The sequence below is a fragment of the Rhinichthys klamathensis genome, unplaced genomic scaffold, assembly GCF_029890125.1.
Source record: "Rhinichthys klamathensis goyatoka isolate OS25496 unplaced genomic scaffold, OSU_Roscu_1.1 h1tg000228l_1, whole genome shotgun sequence".
NCBI classification, from domain to species: domain Eukaryota; kingdom Metazoa; phylum Chordata; class Actinopteri; order Cypriniformes; family Leuciscidae; genus Rhinichthys; species Rhinichthys klamathensis.
The window spans coordinates 826,129-847,847 of NW_026606752.1; the positions used below are offsets into that span (position 1 = coordinate 826,129).

General features: G+C 39.0%; 1 protein-coding gene across 1 annotated transcript; it reads right to left on the reverse strand.

Moving 5' to 3' along the window:
• Positions 1-353: 353 nt before the first annotated feature.
• Positions 354-20,993, reverse strand: LOC130099318 (transient receptor potential cation channel subfamily M member 1). Its single transcript, XM_056264933.1, has 27 exons — positions 20,761-20,993; positions 14,050-14,126; positions 13,432-13,633; positions 12,774-12,987; positions 12,293-12,417; positions 11,969-12,140; positions 11,212-11,386; positions 10,793-10,916; positions 9,142-9,214; positions 8,953-9,053; positions 8,685-8,855; positions 7,749-7,883; positions 7,484-7,534; positions 7,183-7,323; positions 7,069-7,098; positions 6,683-6,975; positions 6,238-6,466; positions 4,810-4,938; positions 4,248-4,379; positions 3,896-4,024; positions 3,520-3,771; positions 3,260-3,434; positions 2,848-2,868; positions 2,551-2,695; positions 2,159-2,361; positions 1,934-2,066; positions 354-1,862 (listed from the first exon to the last, which is right to left on the reverse strand). The coding sequence occupies exons 1-27, from the start codon at positions 20,836-20,838 to the stop codon at positions 383-385; spliced, it is 5,190 nt and encodes a 1,729-aa protein (XP_056120908.1). The 5' UTR covers positions 20,839-20,993; the 3' UTR covers positions 354-382.
• Positions 20,994-21,719: the final 726 nt, after the last annotated feature.

Genomic DNA, 21,719 nt, shown 5'->3' on the forward strand with positions numbered 1-21,719 from the left:
ACTCATTTTGTCTTTTGACTAGTTCAGTTTGCATAGCCTTACACTAATTGTCATTATACTGTATAATACTGTATACTGTTTACCAATCCACATAACACATAAATGGCATGATGAGTACCAGAACAGTGAGCAAGGTTACATACTGTAATATAATGTATTTTGTACCTTAAATATATATAATGATGAAAATACTTTTAGTGCTAGCACACAATTAATGAACAGTTGATGATATGGTTTCAGAGTTTGCTACTCATTTAACTTGAGTACATACTGCTAATCTAGTGTTACAGGTGCATAAAAGGAATTGAATGTGTGCATCGTTCTTATCTGAGGTATGTATCTTCTTATTGGACTCCTTTAAGAGTGTCCCCTTTGTGTATGGCTACGGCTCGTTTGAAGGTACATCATCTGTTGTCTTCTGTGCGGGTTTCCCTGGATCATCAGGAGAGTCTCCACAGGCTCCAGCAAGGTCTCTTTCACTGCTTGATTCATGGGCTCTTTTCAAACTGTTTCCTAAGGACTTGCAAGGTTTTGTGGACCAGCTCTTGGATCTTCCAGGGAGGAACATTGTGTCCTCTGGCAGAGGCAGGTGGCTACCATCAACTTGGACTTCAGAATCACTGGAAACGGCACCTGTAGTTATCTCCTCTGTTTGCCCTCCATCTTGCTTCTCTAAACTTTTGTCCTTTCCCAGACTTACTGCAGGATCATCTGGATCCTTTGCTATCTTCTGCTGAGTATCTTTCAGGCGTTTGTCCACTTCGTCACTTCTTTCTTCCTGGTTTACCTGATCTACATCCAGCAATGGCTCTATACCAGTCGCCCCTGTTGAGTGTAGCTCTCCACCCTTTGTCATCCCATCTTCTATTATCAGCTGAACTCGTTCATGATTGATTGGTCCATCCGAACTGTCCAGTGTCTTCTCTCCTTCTTGCATTCCCATGTCCTCTTTACTGTCTATAGTAGAAACTCTCAGCCTCTGTTGCTCAGACTGGTCAGAATGTTGATCTACCTTGAAACTGTTGCTGAACTTGTCAATCTGGTCTACCAAGGGTCTTACCATTGATACCTTTGGCATCTGACCAAAAAGACTAGGGTGTACCTTATACTCATAACCAGCACTCCAACGTCTTGTAGCTGGAGACGCATCCATTCCTTCCCCTTCTTGATTTGCTTCCCTTTCACTTGCTTGATCAAATGAGATCGTGCTCCTATACTTTCGCACAGTGGACGGGGATGTGCTTTGTATTTCTGTGGGATAGTATCTGAAAGCTTTCACCTTTTCTAGAGGGTAGGAGGTAGTCGCCTGAAGTTTCACTCTCTCAGTCATCAAGACTTCTTTCTGTGTGGCACTATCCAAAGAAGTCTGCTTGTCAGGAACTGAAGATTTAGGTGATTCTGGCTTTGTCCCATCAACCTCAACACCCTTCTCACAAGGGAAGATTCGGATGTCCACACATGAGCCAAGGCGTCTTCTTGTCCCTGGAATATCTACCTCTAGATTCTGGCCATATTCCTTTGTGTTGAGGTTTGTAGTGCTTATTGTTTTACTCTGATCTGCCTCTTTTTCCTCGGGTGGACGTTCATCAACACCCAGGTAATAGCGGTAGAGGCTGTACCCATCAGCACTGTTGATGCTGCTGTGACGTTGAAGAGAAGAGGGGTCACAAATAGAGGAGGCTGTTGAGCGTGTCCGGGTCAATTCAGAGTGGTCGATTCCCACCAGTCTTTCCAAGGCATTCACCATTCGGCCATTAATGTCTTCCAGCTGGGCCAAACGAAGGTCCACTGTCTGAAGGGAGGCCTTCATTGTGTTCTCCCTCTCATTCACCTCCTCAAGGCGCATGGACATGTTCTCCACCCTGTGCAGGAACAAGAAGAGTATGTTAATGTGATGATCACATAATGAAAAACATTAGTGTATTTCAATTACCTTTCATTTGTAACCCTGATACGCTCATCATTTGAAGACAGTTGCTCGTCTTCTCTCTCCCTGAAATATTCCTCCACACATTGCTCCTCAAACTCATACAGCATCTTCAGCTCTTCCGGGGTAAGAATAAGCTCTTTATGAAGAAACCAGAGAATACAAACAAATAGCTTGACCACCTGCATCTTGATCCTTTATACTTTGGTCTAATTATTTTATGAAACTCACTTAATCCTTTATCCTTCTCATCCAGTTCTCCCTCCTTTCTCTTGTTACAGCGACAGCAGAGTTTGCGGAATAGGATGTAGAGGTGGCTAAATATAATGAGAGGTGGAGGTAGCACAGGCCTGTCATGGAAGGTCATGATGAGCTGATATCTCTGAAATTTCCACACCTGGTTGGAGATGGACTTAACCTCAAAGAACGTGTTGCTTTATTGGGAGGAAACACATTGCAACTATCAAATCAAAACCATTGAACTGTTACTAAAGATACACCAATGAAGACATTTTGGTAAAGACCAATAGCCTCAACTTATTCTTTATGTTGCAGCCGATCCTACACTGTTTGTTTTTACATGCAAATAAGTAATCAAAACATTGTAATGGTAGCATTCTTACTTGAAGACAGCAATGAGCAAGTTCACAAGCAGGATGTTGGCCACTAACAAATAACAGGCCATGATGGCTGGAGTCAGCCATGCTCCAGGGATGCAGGGTGGAAGCTTTTTCCCATCCTCATCATATAAATTATCTCCACAGGGGGCTGTTTAGAAAAAGCTTTCTTGTTACATTATAGTACCAGCGATGAATTTGTTTTGCATTCACAACAATTCCAATGTCATTATACCATTAGTGGTGTTATTTTTCATGAAAACAGTGTTTGTCATTGTGTCAAATGTTCATCGGTGTGCTTACGATTTATTTCCATTGCGTATACTTCAGGCCATTCCAGAAGGGCAAAATAGAGACGAACAAGTCAGTTAGTGCAATTGGAAACCAATGCGTGCAACAAGAATTAATCAAACACAATATCAATCAAGAGACAGGCAGGATAATCAACTAGAAAACTGCTGCAGTGTGTACAGCCTGAAATACTGAAATAACAACAATTTGACTAACACATTTTTCTGTCTCCAAGTTTGAAATAACTCTAAACGTTCATAACTCAACAAGAAAGCCACTAAGCATGTTATGGGGTAAACTGCAACAAACAACAGGATCACAGAGGTAATGAAGATATTAGTGAGGTGTTAGAATGGTGGATCAGACTGTTATCTATCTACCCTGGAGGCAGGAAACAAAATCTTACTATAAATTCTAGTCTTACGGTCTATCGAATCTGCAAACACCTCTCCATAAATCATCCAATAAGGCATGTAGAAGATGTTGCGGGCCAAGCGCCATGTGGGCTCCTCATCTGGGTGGAGGATGGCCTGTCGTGCCACACCGAAACTCATCAGGACCACCAACATGATCACCACAAAATACAGCATGTCAATCATCTGCAAGTAAAAAAGTCTGTATAGTTGGTAATCAAGTGTACAAGGTCTAAAAGTATAATAACTTTAGTACAATGAATTACGTTACCATTTTCCCTATCATCATGACATAGGGTCCTAGGTACTTGTTGACCCCGAATATGTCCAGCACGCGGATATACCAGAAGATAATGTCCACGCAGTAAATCACACGACCGTAGCCCATGTAGGGTTCATTTTGTAGCCTAAGTAATACCCCGAACAAGAAAGTGGCGATGGCCACCATATCTGTGATGTTCCAGTACTCCTCCAACCACACGTTTATCTTTTGTTTGAGCTTGCCTGGTTCAGACATCAAGATCTGGAAGAGAGAGTACCAGAAATAGGCTACAAACTGATTCTTTACAATTGGGTCTTAGTTGATTTAACTTGATTGCATCGATTTCTAGAGCTGGTGATTTAAGGAGAGATATTTACATCTTTACCTGTCTGACTTTCTCTAGCCCTAAAGTGATGATGTATGAAATGACGATCCACTCTTGTAAACATGGCCAACGCTCCATCTTCACCAGTACTATGTAATTGTACAGCATGAGATAGCCAAGGTAGGAAATCTGCACAATGCAAGGCAATTTTGTTTTTCAGAAGAAAAAAAACTTTATTTATTTTATTTTATTAATAATATAACAAAAATATACAGCATTTATTTTATTTTATTGCATTAAATAAAACCATAATATAATTTATTATGTATTTAAAAATATATACTCTGTTCTGGCATCCTTGCGACCTTAGGACAAGCAGTTTGGAAAATGGATGAATGAATATTCTACTCACAGTATTGAACCAAAATTTGGTGAAAGGGGCATTGTAGAACTCAAAGATTTTTCTCCCAATTGGAATCTGCCTCATTTTCTTATCGCCTTCCTCCTCATCTCCTTTCTTAGAGGCTGCATCGGCATTGGCATCCTAGATATACATGAGGAATTTTCACAATATGTAGGATTCATAGAAACAGCAGTTGCTAAAATCTAAAACACTAAATCATCCAGGATTTGTTTTAACCAGACCAAACATAAGATTAAGAAGCCGTTTGATGCAGCATTAACCTCTCATCTAGAGTTCCCTGACTATCCCCCTCCCCCTCCCTCCCTAGATTAACCGTAATTACTCAGTTTGTAATAGATTGTAAAAGTATCTGCACACTATATGCTTTCTATAACTAATTAAATTCCTTCCACTTTCTATCTACATCATGTGTGGATGTGTCACGCAATACCTGTGTGTTTACTGATGGGTTAAGCTCATATTATGTCAAGTCAAGTGCTTTCAGTTATGTACACTACACTGATCTAATAGAGGAGGGGTTTGTTTGAATAGAAGGAGTGGTGCAGTTTACCCGGCTGGTCTTATCATGATCCTTGGTGTTCTTGTCCTCATTATCCACAGTGACTTGATGAGACATGTCATCACCCAGACGGAAATCCAACAGCAGGATAAAAGGTGGGAAAATGAGGTTGAGTATCACCTGGAAGAGTTGACAGAAGCAAAATGCATATTACAATCAAGAAATAGCTTAATACCAATTATAAATGTACTTTTATATCATATCAAACTTATAATTATTTTGTTTAATTCTTTGGTGTGCATATGTTTATTTTACATTTTGTTTACTTTTATTTTTATGTGAATTCTCCGTGTCCTAAACAGACCCGAGACATGACAAAATCAATCAAAAATCACAGCCAATCAGAAGAGCGTGTGGGTGGGCTTTCTCTGTAAGCGCACTCACTGCAGTCGCAATAAAATGGATAAGGCTACATTGTGCATTCTTAAATCTTACACCATTTTAGCACGATTAAAATACATACTGAGTGACTGAAACAGTCTTTTTAAAAAATCATAGAATACACTTGTTTTCTTTACTATGAGTTGACAGTTTGAACACTGTTGTTTCCTTTCATTTATTTTCAAGATCTGAGGTGAATTAGCCAATCCATTGTTCCTTTCGGTAGGCTATATGATTTTAAAACTCACATTAAATTCTTTTTACATTAAATAAAGCACATAATCAGATCCTGAGATTATCATTGTCATACTTTGTATGTTGTTCCAGCCAACATACTGTTTGGAAAATTGATTTGTCGCGAATCTCCGTTGTGGCTGGTTAGTACAAAAAACTCTGATTACCATGGAAAAGATACATTTTCTCATAATTTTCTCAAATTATCTGGTAAGAACAGTGTATGCTTAGGGCTGTTTCAGAATTTCCATTGATTTCTTATTGTTGTTAAGTCTGTGCATGATCCGTGGACTCTGCCCATTATTTTAGTATGGTGGACTTTTGTCCACATTTTGTTTAGATATAATTTGATAACTTGGGAATGTTGTTGTTAATGGCCAGAATGAGTCATGCCATATAGGCCTAGGTTTTTGTGGAACGCAGCCACTGCATGACAAGCTGCTGTGAGCAAGTAAGACATGCTGCTGCTGTATAATATAGCATACATGAATTACCAATAGCATATCTATACAGGTGGAGCTGGGGAAGGTGGAGGGTTTTTGAAAGCATGCTGCAACTGCTACAGCTGGGCAAGTATTTGAAGGTTGAGCAGCAAGCTCATTGGCTACTGATAAAGCAGGAACCAATCAGCTGTGCCCTATAGAGAATGATGTGATTGCAAGCAGATTGAGTTTAGCCTGCGCCATCTAGAGTTTCAAGACAAAACTTTGTGTTTACAAGTAAAATACATTTTTATGAATATGTACATTTCCAAATGAAGAACTCTGCACATTCTCTTGAAATGTCTCAAAGAAAATTCCTCACCTTCAGCCCTGGGTTTTTACCCATCCTCAGGCTGCCCATCCACATGTCAGTGAGGAGCATCTGGCAGCAGGTGTGGGCTATGAAGTCTCTGTGCTTGGCAGCCACTGCCAGCTTCAGACAGGTGGAGTTACTCCAGTTCTTTAACTCGTAAGTCAACAGTTTCATGGCTAGCTGTTCATCATGTTTGTAGGACTGATCCAGCAACTCATAGGCCAAGGTTCCAAACTCCCTATAATTGGCAGAAGAATAATTTTACAGTGTAGAAATACAATTTTGCTGTATTTAAGTAACAAATACACTTGTTTTGATTTACTGTAACACTGTAAAACAATTTAGGAAAAATAACACTTAGCATTTACCATAGCATGCATTTAGCAGTTGCACTTGCATGCCTATTGTCAACATATAGTGAACCCTACTTGAAAGGGACTTTGCATTAACTCACTTGGAGTTGTTATCGAGGTCTTGAGATATGTCATCCACCATCTCACTCTGAGACGACTCGTGAGCCATAGCTTTGAGGAGCTTACAGGCCACCAAAGCTTTAGCCATAGCCTCCTCGCCCCTCTGCCACAGAAACAGAGACATCTTCTGCCGTTTCATCAGCACTGCCCAGACCATCAGCTCATGAAACGGGTAATGGAAGCGACAGACCTCTGGGTCATCCACGTCAATGTCCTCTTCCTCTTCTTTCTTCTTCTTTTGCTTCTTCTTGCCTTTTGACCTGGGCTCATCATCCTAATGAGGTGAGCAGGATATTTATATTAATAAAGATATTGTGGGATCTGTCAGAGAATATAATTAAAAGAAGGTCAAATATTTGACGTGTACCTCCATTCCAAGCAGCTTCAAGGCTTTAGGCTACAAATAAAGGGACATTAAATTATTTAGACTATTTGTACATTATTGAAACATTTACTAATTTTATTAACCTCTACGTCTCACCCTCTTCAGTCCATAAAGATTGTTGTAAAGAGCTCTGAAGTTTTTCCTTGTGTAGTTACAGCGATAGGCTCCGCCCATCAGGTACTCCACTACCAGTCCGATGTCAATCAATGTGATTTGGTAATCCGGTGGGAGATTCCCCTTAAAAATCAAAAGAACAAATGTTATTTCTCCTGAGATGTTTGTCATAAGTTTACTGAAAATACATGCACAAAATATTATATTTTCACATTTTCTTCAAAAAACATAAGCAGTCGAGTTGAATTAATGAGAATATAAAATGAAAGTCAGATAGCTTTACCTTTTTAACATCTCTTACTACAATATGAAGAGTGTTGGCAGGACCAAGTTTCTGATAAAAACAAACAAACAAGAACAAAACACACACACACACAGACACACTGAAGCCAAGAGATTGCGTATGATTGAGTAATAATATGAGCAATATTAAAAAATATGACAGCAGGGCTTGCATTTTTCCCCCCAGTGGATTAATGAATTGCTCTCATCCTCTATTGTGCTTCCTTTGTGATAAGCTCCAAAATGATAATGGTTACGGTGCTTACAGTGTTGTATAACTCCTCTAATCGAGGGATGGTTAGAAAATGGTGAATGTTTACACCGTTTTCTATCAGGAGCTTGACGAAATCCACTCTGTCCAGAACCAAAGCATCCATCATGGCCTGCTCGAGGGAGTTCACCTGAAGAGGGCGACAGTGAGCAAGACTTTACAGTGAGGAAAAGCTAAACACACTGAAGCACTAAACTTAAAGCTAAGTATGTCGTATATGTGGGATTATCTAGTTTGGTAATGGTGGACTATAAACCCTGTTCCAAAAGTCTCACTTAAGGACTAGTGATTACTGCAGAAGATAGTGTACGACAAAATAATGGCAAGAAAAAATGTCTGTTAAGCAAGCTACATGAATGTAACTCATGAACAAATTACTCTTATGAGCCACTTCTGTTTAGTGATTCAAAAACCTACAGCACAAACAGTGAAGTCTGATTCACAATCAAATGACTCTGAGCTGGTTCTTTTAATGAATTGGTAACTGCGTCCAAAATCACATACTTCCCTAATATAGTAGACGAAAAACAGTATGTGACAAAAGCGGTATGTCCAAATTCACAGTACTGATAAAAGAGTAGGCAAAAAAGTACCTGGGTGACCTTTTACTTCCAGCGAGATTCTGGTGTGTGTTCATATTATAATCTATAGAACATACTTTTTTAGTAATTACTCAAATTCAAAATAAGTACCTACTCAAGAGAGTATGCGATTTCGGATGCAGCCAAAGACTCAAGAACTCTGGAGTTACTGGATTGAATCAGTCTGACAAATCCTTCATTTCAAGTTGTGTGTAGCCTACTTAATGTTCACGAGGAAAACCAGCAAGACTTCATATAAAAATGGGTTAAATATTATATTATATTATATTATATACAAAATACTTTAATGATGGTGGAAATGATGGTGCAGAGGGACCACACGGTCTTACCCAGTTGAGTAGCTCTAACTTTCTGGGGTCAGTTTCCTCTGGTTGTTCTGGTTTGGCTTTGCCCTTGCCCTTTTTTCCTCTAGCCTTTCCTTTGTTACGTTGAGTTGCTCCTTTCTGCTTTTCGCGAGATGGTGCTGTGCTGGTGGAGATGCTAGCAAGGGCACTCGCCGGCTATGAAAACACATTTTACAACTTAAGAAAAGTCTCTGGGAAATAATTATTGTCTTATTTCTTGGGTATATTTTGAAAAGTCACATATTTCACTCACTGGTAGGTTGTGCCCATACACAAAGATTTGGTTGCGTGCTATGTCAACTCTATTCCAAGCCAGAGCCAAGCTCAGCTGATCTGGAGCTGATGCGTTTGTTCCTGAATTACAATGAACACATTTGAGCTCATTTTTAACCATGGACCAAAATTGTGGTGACATTTTAGAAGGTCTGCAATCTCACAATACCTTTCAGTAATGCAGTGAGGATAGCCATTTCAATGTCATCTTGTCCCTCAGCGCCCATTCGAAAGACTGTTATCTACACATAACAAGTTAAATAAGGCAGCAAAACTAACATGTGACACTTTTTAATACCTTTATTTAGGGCAAGGATGTGAGCTCATTCAGAATTACGGTGGTGAAAATTAATGGAAGATCTGTTTTCATGGATGAATGCTTGGCTTAATTCGATCAGAAGTATTAACTCTGCATAACTTCATAGCTCTCAAATTAAGTAAAACTGCTTTCCTTGTTTAAAATGTCTGGTATCAAATGCAATTACCTCGGAGCTGCAGTCACATGCACGGTAATATTACATGTGATCACGTTGACGTGGATGAGTGGCCTTATTTCAAGACACTCCTGAGTGTTAGCATTCATTGCTAATGAGAAACTTATGGTTGAGTCTGCAGTTAGATTAGTATCTCATGGCCACAATAGGTTGCAACACCTAAACCTATATTTTGACAATGGATGTATTTCAATTTCATGTTAAATATCTCTGTTTAAGCAAACCATTTTTTACACAAATGGCTTGGGGAAACATTAGCATGCTTGTTTTCATGCTAGCATCGGCTAAGCTATCAATAGTCACTTTTAATAGTGTGCTTGAAATTTTTATGTACATTTATGTCCCTAATATTCATATAAACCAAAGGTTTTATGTATGTGACTTGAGCTCTTAACATACATTAGCATCTCATTTTATGAAAAACACTGTTGTGGAAGCCATTAGCCTATCTAATGCTAGACAACATGATGTGATATCACTGTAATAAGCAGGAGATGTACAGTGTGGATTAGAGAGAAACGGATCCACCCTCCCTCCCTCCCTCCCCTCGTATTCAGGAACAGGGTGAATGAGCATAGCTGGTAAGCAAGAACAGGTGGCACTACACTGATCCTAGTCCAGATGTATAGAGCTACAGATTATCTCCTGCCCTGAGGCAGTATTACTAAATACTTATCACTTACCCTCAGTTAAAGCTGCAGCATCACAAATATTACCATTAGCCGAGCTCCCAGTTCACTGGGTCACCCTGTATGTGAATGTATAGGTAAATATCTGGTGATCGTGAAGTCTGTTCTAACTAATGGACTCAGAAAGCACTTCTTTTCTACCAGATAATGTTGTAAATTGCATGCTTGTCATCTGTTAAATCACAACGGTCTCATATGTGAAGCAAAATCATTAGTCGCTTCTGATAAGAGTGTCTGCTAAGTACATTACATGCAAATGTAAGGATGTGATGTGATGTACCTGATTAATACAACTAGGGAGCAAATGTAGATGAATGCATGAGACAGACACATGAATAAAAACACATGACAAAATGAATAATGAATGGGAATGTTTATTGATGAAAGTTTGCACAAAATATAAAAAGAATATTCAGTCAATATTTAGTCTGATCTAGCTGGTCTCCCAGCCTGGCCAAACTGGTCTCTCTAGAACAAGCTGAAAAGCCATTCTAAAACCACAAAACCTGACCAGACTGAGAGACCACCTAAGAGCGTCTTAGACTGGTTAAAACAGTTTTTTTTTTCACCAAGGTTTTGTTTTAATGAATATTGTTCTACATTTGTTACATGATCTTACGCCATTGTAAATACTTACCAACTCCCTCTTCTTCATGCATTCAATGACCATTAACAGAATCTGCCCTGACTGCATTTTGTTGTAGTTAAAGGTTTTCTGGATGGTGACCAGCAGTTGCTCTTTTGCGTCCTCATTTACCAGTCTGAAAATACAGTTTTGATAATGAACAGATTGGGCAACTAATTCTCAGTGTTCCTATTAATGATGGGTCAGTACTAGAAGTGTAAGGGATTATGTTCAGGTAGCTGGTCATTATTGGTACATAAATCCCTAAAAGGCCAATCGGGACCCTTTCAGGGTGAAGCAAAAGGGGTCTGATCTTGATGACATCTATGCATCAATTAAATAAATAAAAAACTATGGAATTTTGTGACTGACAAATCAGAATCAAGTAATGTATTCCAGAGATCTGTTTAATAATGATTATTAATACTCACCCTTCAATCTCTGAGTATTTGTGGGCGAAGGAAATAATATCAGAGGCTCGACCACTGCCATCACAAACCACTACAGGCACAGGCGGTTCCTCACGCAGGCTTTCCAGGACGATGGAGATGACATTGGGACCCCCCTCCACAATCAGACACACCACCGGCACACCCTGGCCCAATCCTAACACGCATACACACAAAAAAGCAATTCACTTACCTAAATGTTTTGATTTTCTTAGTACACGGATTGTGCACATATCAATATAATACTATTACAAAACATTAGCCTGAATGTTTGATCCTTTTGGGTGTTGTTTTTTTAAGTCTTATTTTCAATTACTCCAAATGCATGCACATAAAAAAATCTAAAAGCCCTTTTGTGATTAACAAAAGGAGCGGTATTTAAAAGTCGGAAATTCGGCGAGTACAATCATTTTAATTTGCTGCTCCCGGGTCTGATCCTAGATCAGCCGATGACGATGTGAGTGGTGACAGCTGAGCCTCCCTTTGCTGTCCCTGCCTTATCACAAGCTCCAGGCATAGGATGACAAAGGGAAACCCACAGGTCACAGACAGCAAAGCCTTGATCAAACCTGTAATGGCATGGAGCATATCTCTATTGGTCCCTGACCTCATCACTGATAATCAGGATATATCTTGTGTCATTCAAACCCTTAGCGAGCTTTCAAATGCACCCTCTCAGGAGATCAGAGATACATTAGACCTAAAAGCAGATAAGATTCGCTGATGCTACTGCACTTACGCGTGTTAATCTTCTGGAGTGAAATGTGTTTCTCCAACTGCCTGCGTAGTTTGACCTCCGCCCCGTATTTCCCACATGTGCCATTATCGGATAGTATGAAGTGCGAGTGGCTATTGTTGAGAACGGCAAGTTTGCTCAGAGGGTTGGAGATGGCCTGGTACGGTTTGTTCACCTGAAGAGGTACAAAACATTGCGGATGTCAGTAGACAAGTATGAAGCTTCTACTATTAGTTGACGTAGCATAACTCCTCAGAATATTAGTTTAGGTTACAAGTTTATGAGCACCATCATGATTTGTATTATATACCGATAGATCATGCTTACATCTTTTCCAATTAAATCCTCTTTGCTCTCCAGGATTCCCCATGGAGCGATGCCTATAGCGCAGACCTTCCATCTGGATTTAGAAGAGTGGTCCTTCAAAGCATCTCCAACGTGCCGGATTACTCCTACATTGTGAGAGTAACATAAAACAGATTAAGGAAACTTTCTTAAGCACATCTGATATCAAACATATCACATATCCCTAAGAAAACCAGATTGAAGATGGATCCAAATTTTGGATGATTTCAACTGAGTGGACTGAATTCATACTTGGTAGACCAGGAGTAGGCACCTCTGATCCTGTCATGCAGAGTTCGTCTCTATCCCTAATTAAACACACCTACTTTTATTTTCTAGTAATCCTGAAGATTTTGGTTAGATTTTTCAGGTGTGTTTGACAGGGGATGGAGCTAACCTCTGCAAGACAGTGGCCCTTTAGGACTGGATTTGCTTGTCCCTGTTGTAGACCATAAATACCCACCGGTGCTTACTCCACCAGTGAAGATCCATGCTCCGGTAGTCACAGCAGCCTTGATCAGGCCTTTCCCAAAGACTTGCTTTAGTTTGGGCTGCAGGTCAAAGTTCTGGAGACCACCGTGAACTGATATGAGCAGCGTGGGCAACTCCAGCTGCCATTCCTTCACCATGAGATGCAGCAAGCTGTCCGGCTTAGTATCATGCGACACCCGAATATACTGTAGGAAAGATTGCATTTTAAGATTAAAGGCAAATTTAACTGGCATTCTTGTTTATTTTCAAACTATGTTAGCAGGTTCATGAATCTTTTCCTGCAATTATGTAACCACAAAAGTGGTTTGGTTGGTTATTTAGACTGTCTGATGTAAAACTCAACTCTCAATGGGGAATTTATTGAGAGTTAGTTTGTTTATTGCCATGCACTCACAGGTAGTTAACGAATAAGTTTTCCATTGAAATACCAAGTGCAAAAGTGGTTTGGTTGGTTATTTAGACTTTGTCGGATGTAAAACTCAACTCTACCTGTGAGTGCATGGCAATAAACAAACTAACTCTCAATAAATTCCCCATTGAGTTAACGAATAAGTTTTCCATTGAAATACCAAGTGCAAAAGTAGCGCAACTAGTAAGTGAATTCACCCAATAATGTTCAGAATAGATACCATGGCTTTGTTGACAAATCCTCCTCCTTGAAATTCAATGGTGCCATAAGCGTCAGTAGGGGTGGTGTGGGTATGTCTAACCACAGACCATTTTTCTTGAGGAGGGTCCACTTGCACAAGATGGTTCTCTTCTGATGGCTTGTTGGTGACGGCGCCTACTGCAATGGCCGTGTGTTGAGTCACTAGATAACCACAGGCGCACCTGAGGAAAATCACAGCAGAAGTAATGTTGGAGGTTTGTTTTATTGTATGCAACAAGATGTGGCTCAATTAGCTGACATTTCATCATTGAAATAATTTGGTTGGAGGGTACTGTCTATTCTTTCTACGCATATAGACCACCTATCTGGGCTGTGTCTAAACCGTGGTTGGTGTTGGTACACGCATCAGCGCACATCCTGGCATCCCTCCACCTACAGGAAGTGTGGTGGACTGAACTACACCGATCCCTTCATATTCAGCCCTAAAGCATGCCCACACAGTGATCTGTAAAAGGGCTTATGATGTCACACAATCACCCCTCATTACATAAGAGTCTAAAAAGCCTCAAAACAAAATGAGTCAGAGGTAATTTGTCTTGCACAATATGTAGTTGGTTGCGTGTTCTTTATAGCTCACCGGGTTGGATCCTTGGCTGGAAATATATGGATACATTCTCTTTTGTAAAAGATTCTCTCAATCCAAGCTCTCTGGCACTAGGAAACAGAGAAGAAAAAGTAAATATGGTGTAAAATTATCTGAAAATATACGTTACTGTTTCACAATTCAGATTATTAAAATAAAATAATAAAATAAAACAAAACCTTTCTGACCCTCAGAAGCAGAGAAGGCAGTGAATAAAGTGCAAGAGTTTTCGTATATAGGTTTTAAAGTTTCATAATTCACATTATTATGAAATCAAAATAAAATAAACAGTAGTTTGGTTCTAGAAACAATTATACAAGCACAAACCTTCAACATTACACATATACAGTATTTAATGTACCATCCCTTTTTACCATCAGACCTCATATTTCAACATCAATTACAGCAATAACTGCTTTTAGTCCCTTGAGTTTGCCTAGACTAGAGTGAATGGAGTAAATCCTCTTTACAATGATAATCCTTACTAAAGTATGAGTGGTACAGTACGCGCAAGCGTAGATATACAGAAAATATCGAAGAGAAAATATGTACATGGCAAATGCATAAAAATGTATAACTATGGGCACTTCTTGTGAAATCCATTTGTTCACCATTATCACAGATAGTGCTTTTAGTAATACACTACACAGATAATGCTGGTCATTTACAGTCCCCATTGTTATAACACTGTAAATCAACTGTTGCTTGTGGTCAGTATGTGTAGATATATCAGTTGAATGAAAGACCATCCAGAGAGTCTAGGCTGTGGCCTGTTTTGCTTGCAATTATTAGTGCATAGCAAATTAGAGTTCAAACCCTTTTCCAAACCAGAGATATTCATCTCTTTTTTCTGTTCAGTGCCATGGAAACCCACCAACATTTTTAGCTTTTGCAAAAGGCCGTGCCAGCTTTGTGATTGTCCTCTTGCTCAGGACAAAAATAACCGTTGGTTCAAAGCAATATCTGTCTGGGCTTTTGTTGTTGGTTCAGCCCTAATTAAGACGAAAACTTTTGAGGCAAATCTCCTCCGAAAAATCAGTCACAGGGCAGTAGCCAAGATAAGAAAGACAGAACATGTTAGAAACCCACCAAACCATGACTTTCCATTGCACAATTAAAACTGTAAAGCAATGAAAACTTACATTATTTATATATATATATAAAAACAAACATTGTTAACAAAGATGTTTTTTTGGAAATTGCTCATTGCTGTTGCAGGGAGAAAACACAAGAAAATATTGGTAAATTATTCTCAAGTTTTAGATTTCAATACTACGATCTTGTAAACCCAGTTCTGATCATTCCTATCCCATCCGCATCAGTAGACCATGGATCCATGGGTTCCTTCTGTTCACCTAGCGTTAGCTAGCAGGGGTCCTACCTGTGGAGCCTCTAGTCGACGTTAAGAAGGTGCCAACGGGAAACTTTCTGCATCCGTGTCCCTCCTGGAGCTCTGCTGGTGAGGGGTGCTCTTTCCCAGAGCGCCAGCGCTCAATGAATCCCACAGGACATGAAACTTCATCACTTTATGAGGGGCTGTTCATATGATGAGCATGTGAGCAGGCTCTTTGTTCGGGGCACGTCCCATGACTCCAGTTCAAGGTAATCCTTTTGGGAGTCCCATGACCCCTCTCTCCTTGCCCACAGGGTATTTTCATCCCTCGCTGGAGCAAAGCACAACAAATCTACTTTGATAGCTTCACAACCCCCACGAAACACACTCCTTAAGCTCAGAAAACCTTTTGCGAAGGCTTTTCTACCTCCAAACACTCTTCACAAGTTGATGAGAGTCAGGTTTGTATCTAGAAATGGACAGGAATGGGAACTCACCAAAGCCTTTCATTTGAAAGTGTCACCCTCCTCCGACCACTTTGATTTCAAGCCCAATTTGCATAATTGAGAGAATTGGGCATTCTTTTGAAAAGAGGCCTAGTTAAGACATGACAGGACTCCAGTTGGGGGCAAGGTCATCCAACACTAATTGTTGTTAATCTCTATTTTCACCAACCATGTTGTGGAGGGAAAATGGTTCTGACGGACTAACAATCACGTCTAAGCATTGATGACTCTACTGACTTTATTCTTTTAGGGAAGAATCTTTTATACAAAAAAAAGAGAAGTCTTTAACCAGTGAGGAACACTACTCAGTAGAAGATGTTTCATCTGTTGATTTAAGAAGATCCAATTCTTGTGAAAATATTAATAATACAATGTGAAATAAACTAGTGGTTTGGTTTTATGAAGCGATCAGTAGTTGATAAAAGAATATCAGTAAATAATTCTAAGGTGGTTTTGGCTGGTCTCCCAACCTGGTTAAGCTGGTGTTTAGCTGGTCTACTAGCATGGCCAGCTTAAAATGCCTTCAAAACAGACCAGTCTGACCAATTTGGCCATGCAGGCAGATTATTTAACATTGGGCTGGTTACATATATTATATTATTCAGCAGGGTTGCTTGGTCAACCATTGCAAACGTGGGGAGATTACACCCAAAAGTAAGATGTCCATTTAGCCCTTCATGGGTCAAATAGAAGTGCTGAGATCATTGGTTTAAAGTGCTTTTCAATGGGTTATTTCCATCTGACTCTTTCAGCATTCTGATACTGTCCTCAAAACGCACGTGGACTACTGGTAATTAAAGCTCTTGAAGACAAAGGGCTCTTGCCACTGCAGTAGTTCAGCCAGTATGACGCACTTATTTCGGCTTGTTTAAACTCATTATCCACAGCAATTAAAACTCAAATCTGCTGAGCGCTCATCAGCTTTGTTAGAGTTTTCTTCGGAAAACGGACAAAAGCTCTCTGGAAGGAAAAAACTGATTTTCTTGCTCAAATTAACAAGGCATATAGCAAACCTGGCAACAATCAACACCATTGAGTCTTTCCACAGAGATCTCGCACATTGTTGCTTAACTAAAAGGGCATTTGTTCATAAATAGGATTGCAGCTGCGATTTGTGAGAGCTGAGAAGGGGAAATCAGATTAAAAGTTTATGCAAAACTTTCCCACAGTTTGTGATCAAGTCTGCATTTTCACATTGTAAAGGCAAAACCCCCAAAGACATGGTAAATAAATACATACTTTCTAAAATTTGATATAGCATAGCCTGTTAACACACTTCATGCATTGTTTGAGTTTCTTCAAAACCAGACACTGAGGATCACATGAGAGGGCAACAGTCCGGTGACCCATTCCTTAGAACTAATGAGCAGTGTGGGATTTGATTTGTGCTCACAGTTCAACTCACAACTTTGTAAAAAAAAAAAAAAAAAAACTATCTATCTATCTATCTATCTATCTATCTATCTATCTATCTATCTATCTATCTATCTATCTATCTATCTATCTATCTATCTATCTATCTATCTATCTATCTATCTATCTATCTATCTATCTATCTATCTAGTATATTTGTGAACATCTAGCAAGAGAAAGACAAATTTCTTTGAACACTGTGAGTATTAAATTTTGTGGCCTAAATTCTATTTGAAACCTACAGTAAAACTTTCTCGGTCTTTGTGGATGGACGTTCATCCTCTAAATCAGTCTTGACCTGTGGGGTTCCCCAAGGATCTATCCTTGCCCCTATTTTGTTTTCTCTATACATGCAAATCGATGTGCCTTTTACGCAAAATGACAGCCATGGTTTGAGTGCTTTAATCTCTTTTTTTGTCAGGCATTTAACCATGGATGTCACAAAATTTCTTACATCTCAAGGAGAGTAGAAAAACGCAAAACCTCTCTTTGCGAAGGCTTATAAGAGTTAAATGGGGCTAGTCTACGTTTCATTTGTGTTTGTTGCATTTTACTGTCATACTGTTGTACATATTGTACACAATGGTCACCTACTGTTGTTTTTATTGTGATTTATAAATAAATTGAGATTGAGATCTTGCTTGTAAAGAACTTTTTATGTCATTTTAAGATGAAAAACTATATGTTTTTTTGTTTGCCGTAATTTGTTCTGATGGTTCAATGCAGTATTATTGAGGTTACACCAAGTTTGAAGACAATTGTCTGTAGAGGTCTGGGCAAGTTTAACATGCTTAACCTTTTTAAAACAGTACTTTTCCTCTCTTACTCTGCCTCTAAAAAGACTCATTGTCTCTGTGGATTTGAAAATCCAGTTAGCCATCATCACATGAGACCAACATGTCACTGATTAGCCTTGAGATTTCTTAGTCATAAGACACATTTTTAGACAACTATGTTTGTGTGAGAGTGTTTTTCTCTGTCTGGGAGGGGGGAAGGGACAGAGACCGAAAAGAGAAATTTATTGTGAATTTTTGGAGGATGCATGCAAATGTCAAAGGAAGTGTTTAAATAACCATATCCTTAGACTGGACACAACCCCTTAAAAACTTGTCTATTTGCAGGTGCTGTCATCTTTTCCCAATCATTGTAGTTACTTTTCTTTGTGAAATTAGTTTTTCACTGTACTGCTACAATAATAGCAGTATTACATTTATTCACTAATCTCACATTCATAAACATTCACAGGAATTTGATTTACGTATTCTGACTCATTTACCCTCTACTGGAAGATTTTACTTTGACCTACATGTTTTACGTGAGTCCAAAATGTGCCTCTTGGCATTGGCAACAGTCTACCGCTGTAAAGATATATTCGATTCCTTCTGAAGGGTATATTTTCAGTGTTAATCACATGAAATTGGACATTTGAAAGTAGGGAGTTAAAGTGCTTAATCTTGCCTAGATGCTGGTGCATACTGGGCATTATGGGGGATTAGAGGCAGCAGAGGAGCATCAAACCACAGAGGTGCCGCTCATTCTGGTGCTTGCTGGAGAAGGTTGCGTTGCTTGTTCGGGCTTAGTGCCCTTTTGGTTTCTCTTGCGATCGTTAAGATTAGGATTTGGATTAGTAAGAGATTTAAAAGATGCAAATCTGTTTTATATAATATTTCTATCTCTAACTTCATGTTTCGCAACATAGCAACAAGTTAAATTTGCTTTTTAGCTTCATGGGAGCAGCCGTGGTTAGTGGTGCAACTGTAGAGATAATCTGCAAGTTTTAAAGAGGGAAATCAGTTTTTTAAATTTACAAATACATTTTTCACATATCCCTTTGCATATTATATTATATATATAAATTATTATTATACATTTTATTTATAGGTGCCTTACATGACACTCAAGGACACCTCACAAACACAATACAACAATCAACATTAAACAACAAATAATCATTATTACAGACTGGACAAAAGCATCAAAGCAATCACATAAAAGCCTGCCTAAAAAGATGGGTCTTAAGGCAAGATTTAAAAACAAGAATACTTTCACTGTTTCACGCATCCTGTGGCAACAACTTCCATAAATAAGTTCCATGACTAAAGGCTCGGAAGCTTAGAAGCTGTGCGAGTTTGAGGGAGAACAAGAGTGAGTGCAGAAGATGATCTTAAAGTAGGAGTGTTGATATGAAGAAGGTCAGATAAGTATAAAGGGGCAAGATTACTGAGTTCCTTGTAGGTAAGAAGAAGGATTTTAAAATCAATACAATATTTAACCGGGAGCCAATGCAAGTGTTGTAATATGTGAGTAATGTGTTCATTTAGAGGAGTTCTGCAAATAATACGAGTAGTTGAATTCTCTATAGCTGGAGTTTGTAGAGATGCTTTGAAGACAGGCCATAAAAAAAAAGAGAGTGTTACAGTAATCAATACGGGAAGTGACTAAAGCATGAACAAGCGCAGTGCTCTTTTGTGAGAGAGCCGGATGAAGTCAATTAATATTACGTACGTGCAAATTTGCAAAGCGAATGACACTGTTTACAGTATATGTGCTTCGAATGATAAAGTACTGTCAAAGATGACACCCAAACTTTTAACCTGTTTAGAAATAGATACTGGCAAATTATCAATATTCAAAGGGGAAAATTTAGATTTGGCCAAATTGTTTTTTGAACCAACAAGAAGAATTTCAGTTTTGCTGCTGTTAAGTTTAACAAGATTTTATGTAAACCTCTCTTTAATCTCAGCTATACAATCTGAGATGATAGATGGAGGAAAAGTAGAGGTTGGTTTGGAGGACAGGTAAAGTTGGGTATTATTTGGCATAGTAGTGGAATTGAATACCAAATTTCCTAAAATATTACCAAGGGGTAGAAGATAAATAAATAAAAGAGGACCCAAAACAGACCCCTGTGGAACACCAGTATTGACATACGAAGGCTTTGATCTAAACTGCTTCAACTGTACAAATTGAGTATGAATATATTATGATAATAGCTTACCAAGCCTCACTAACAATTCAAAAACAAGTTAAGAAGCATATGCAAAGAAATATTAACAAGGGAAATGATACTACATCCAAGTCAAAAAAGAATGTCATGAAAAGAATTGTAAACAATATGTAGCCCGAGCTGATTGGACTGTCTTCTACACTCAGCCCCATTCTTACAAGCTGATTGGACGAAGACTAAACCCTTCAAGTTTATGTCTAAATAGTTTTTAAGTTTTAGTGTTTAGTTTTAGTTATTGTAGTACTTGAAAGTGTATTTTTATGCTTTTAGTTTTCAGTTAATGATAAGAATCCTGCTGTGAATACCTGGTTCAGTATCATGTCACATACTCCTGACTTCACCCATAAAGAAAAACATACTTTCACTCTTTTCAATCACCTCTATATAATTCAATCATATAATAGGAAACATCCCTAAACATCCCTAAAACCAGTGGACACTCTTACCTTCTGTGACCCTGATGGTGTGCGTTTGATGGAGGCCCGTGTGATGGATCCACTGGCTCTCCTGCCGCCCCTCTCCATGTGTCCGGTTCACGCTGCACCTCAAAGACTCATGACCGTGTCGGACCCTCTAAGACCCTCTTTTGCTCTATCTCTAAAGCGGTCCCAGCACTAGCAGTGTAAAAGCTCATCTCCTGATGTTCACTCTTTGGGTTCTCCCGCCCTTAACTGACAAGACAGAGAGATGCAGATGAGGATAAAACATCTCTCGATGACACGCTTGACACATAGACCCCGTTTCCTCCGCTTGACAGCCTGTAATCAGGATTAATGCAGCCAGCTCTTGGGAGCTTGCGACTTTAATGGGGGAGAGATTTAATAAATGGTTATTGAAGGTAAATCTACTTTGGGACACTGTGGCCCAAAAAGGTTTTGAAGAACTTTGTGAGGATATGTCTCCTGGACTGAAGACTTGAGTTGCAGGAAGATAACAGGTACACTACCTGAGATATGTCAGAATGACTGTGGTATAGTTGTATAGTGATGAGAAAGTCTGTGAGGATGGAAAGGTTTGCAAACCGTATAACAATATTTACCTGCTTAGATCATGATGGTCTTATCACAAATGTCCTGGTAATTTTTTTTTTTTTTGTTAAAGTTAAGTGAACCATCTTAAATAGTCCAATACAAGAGTCTAGCACTCTACAACCAAGGGATTATTTAAAATATATTACATACATGCACACAGAAATAAGAGTCAATCAAATGAAACCTGAAACAGATGCGCACCTTCCAAACCTTTCAAATAAATTACATTGAGAGGAACCTTTCTGTAAATGCAGTGTGAACATTTGAAAAAGTAAAATAGAATACTGCCCCCTTGTGCTTATTGTTGTTATTGTATGTGTGTTCAGGGTCACTTTTTATTAAAGTGTCCATGTTACACACACTTTATATGAATT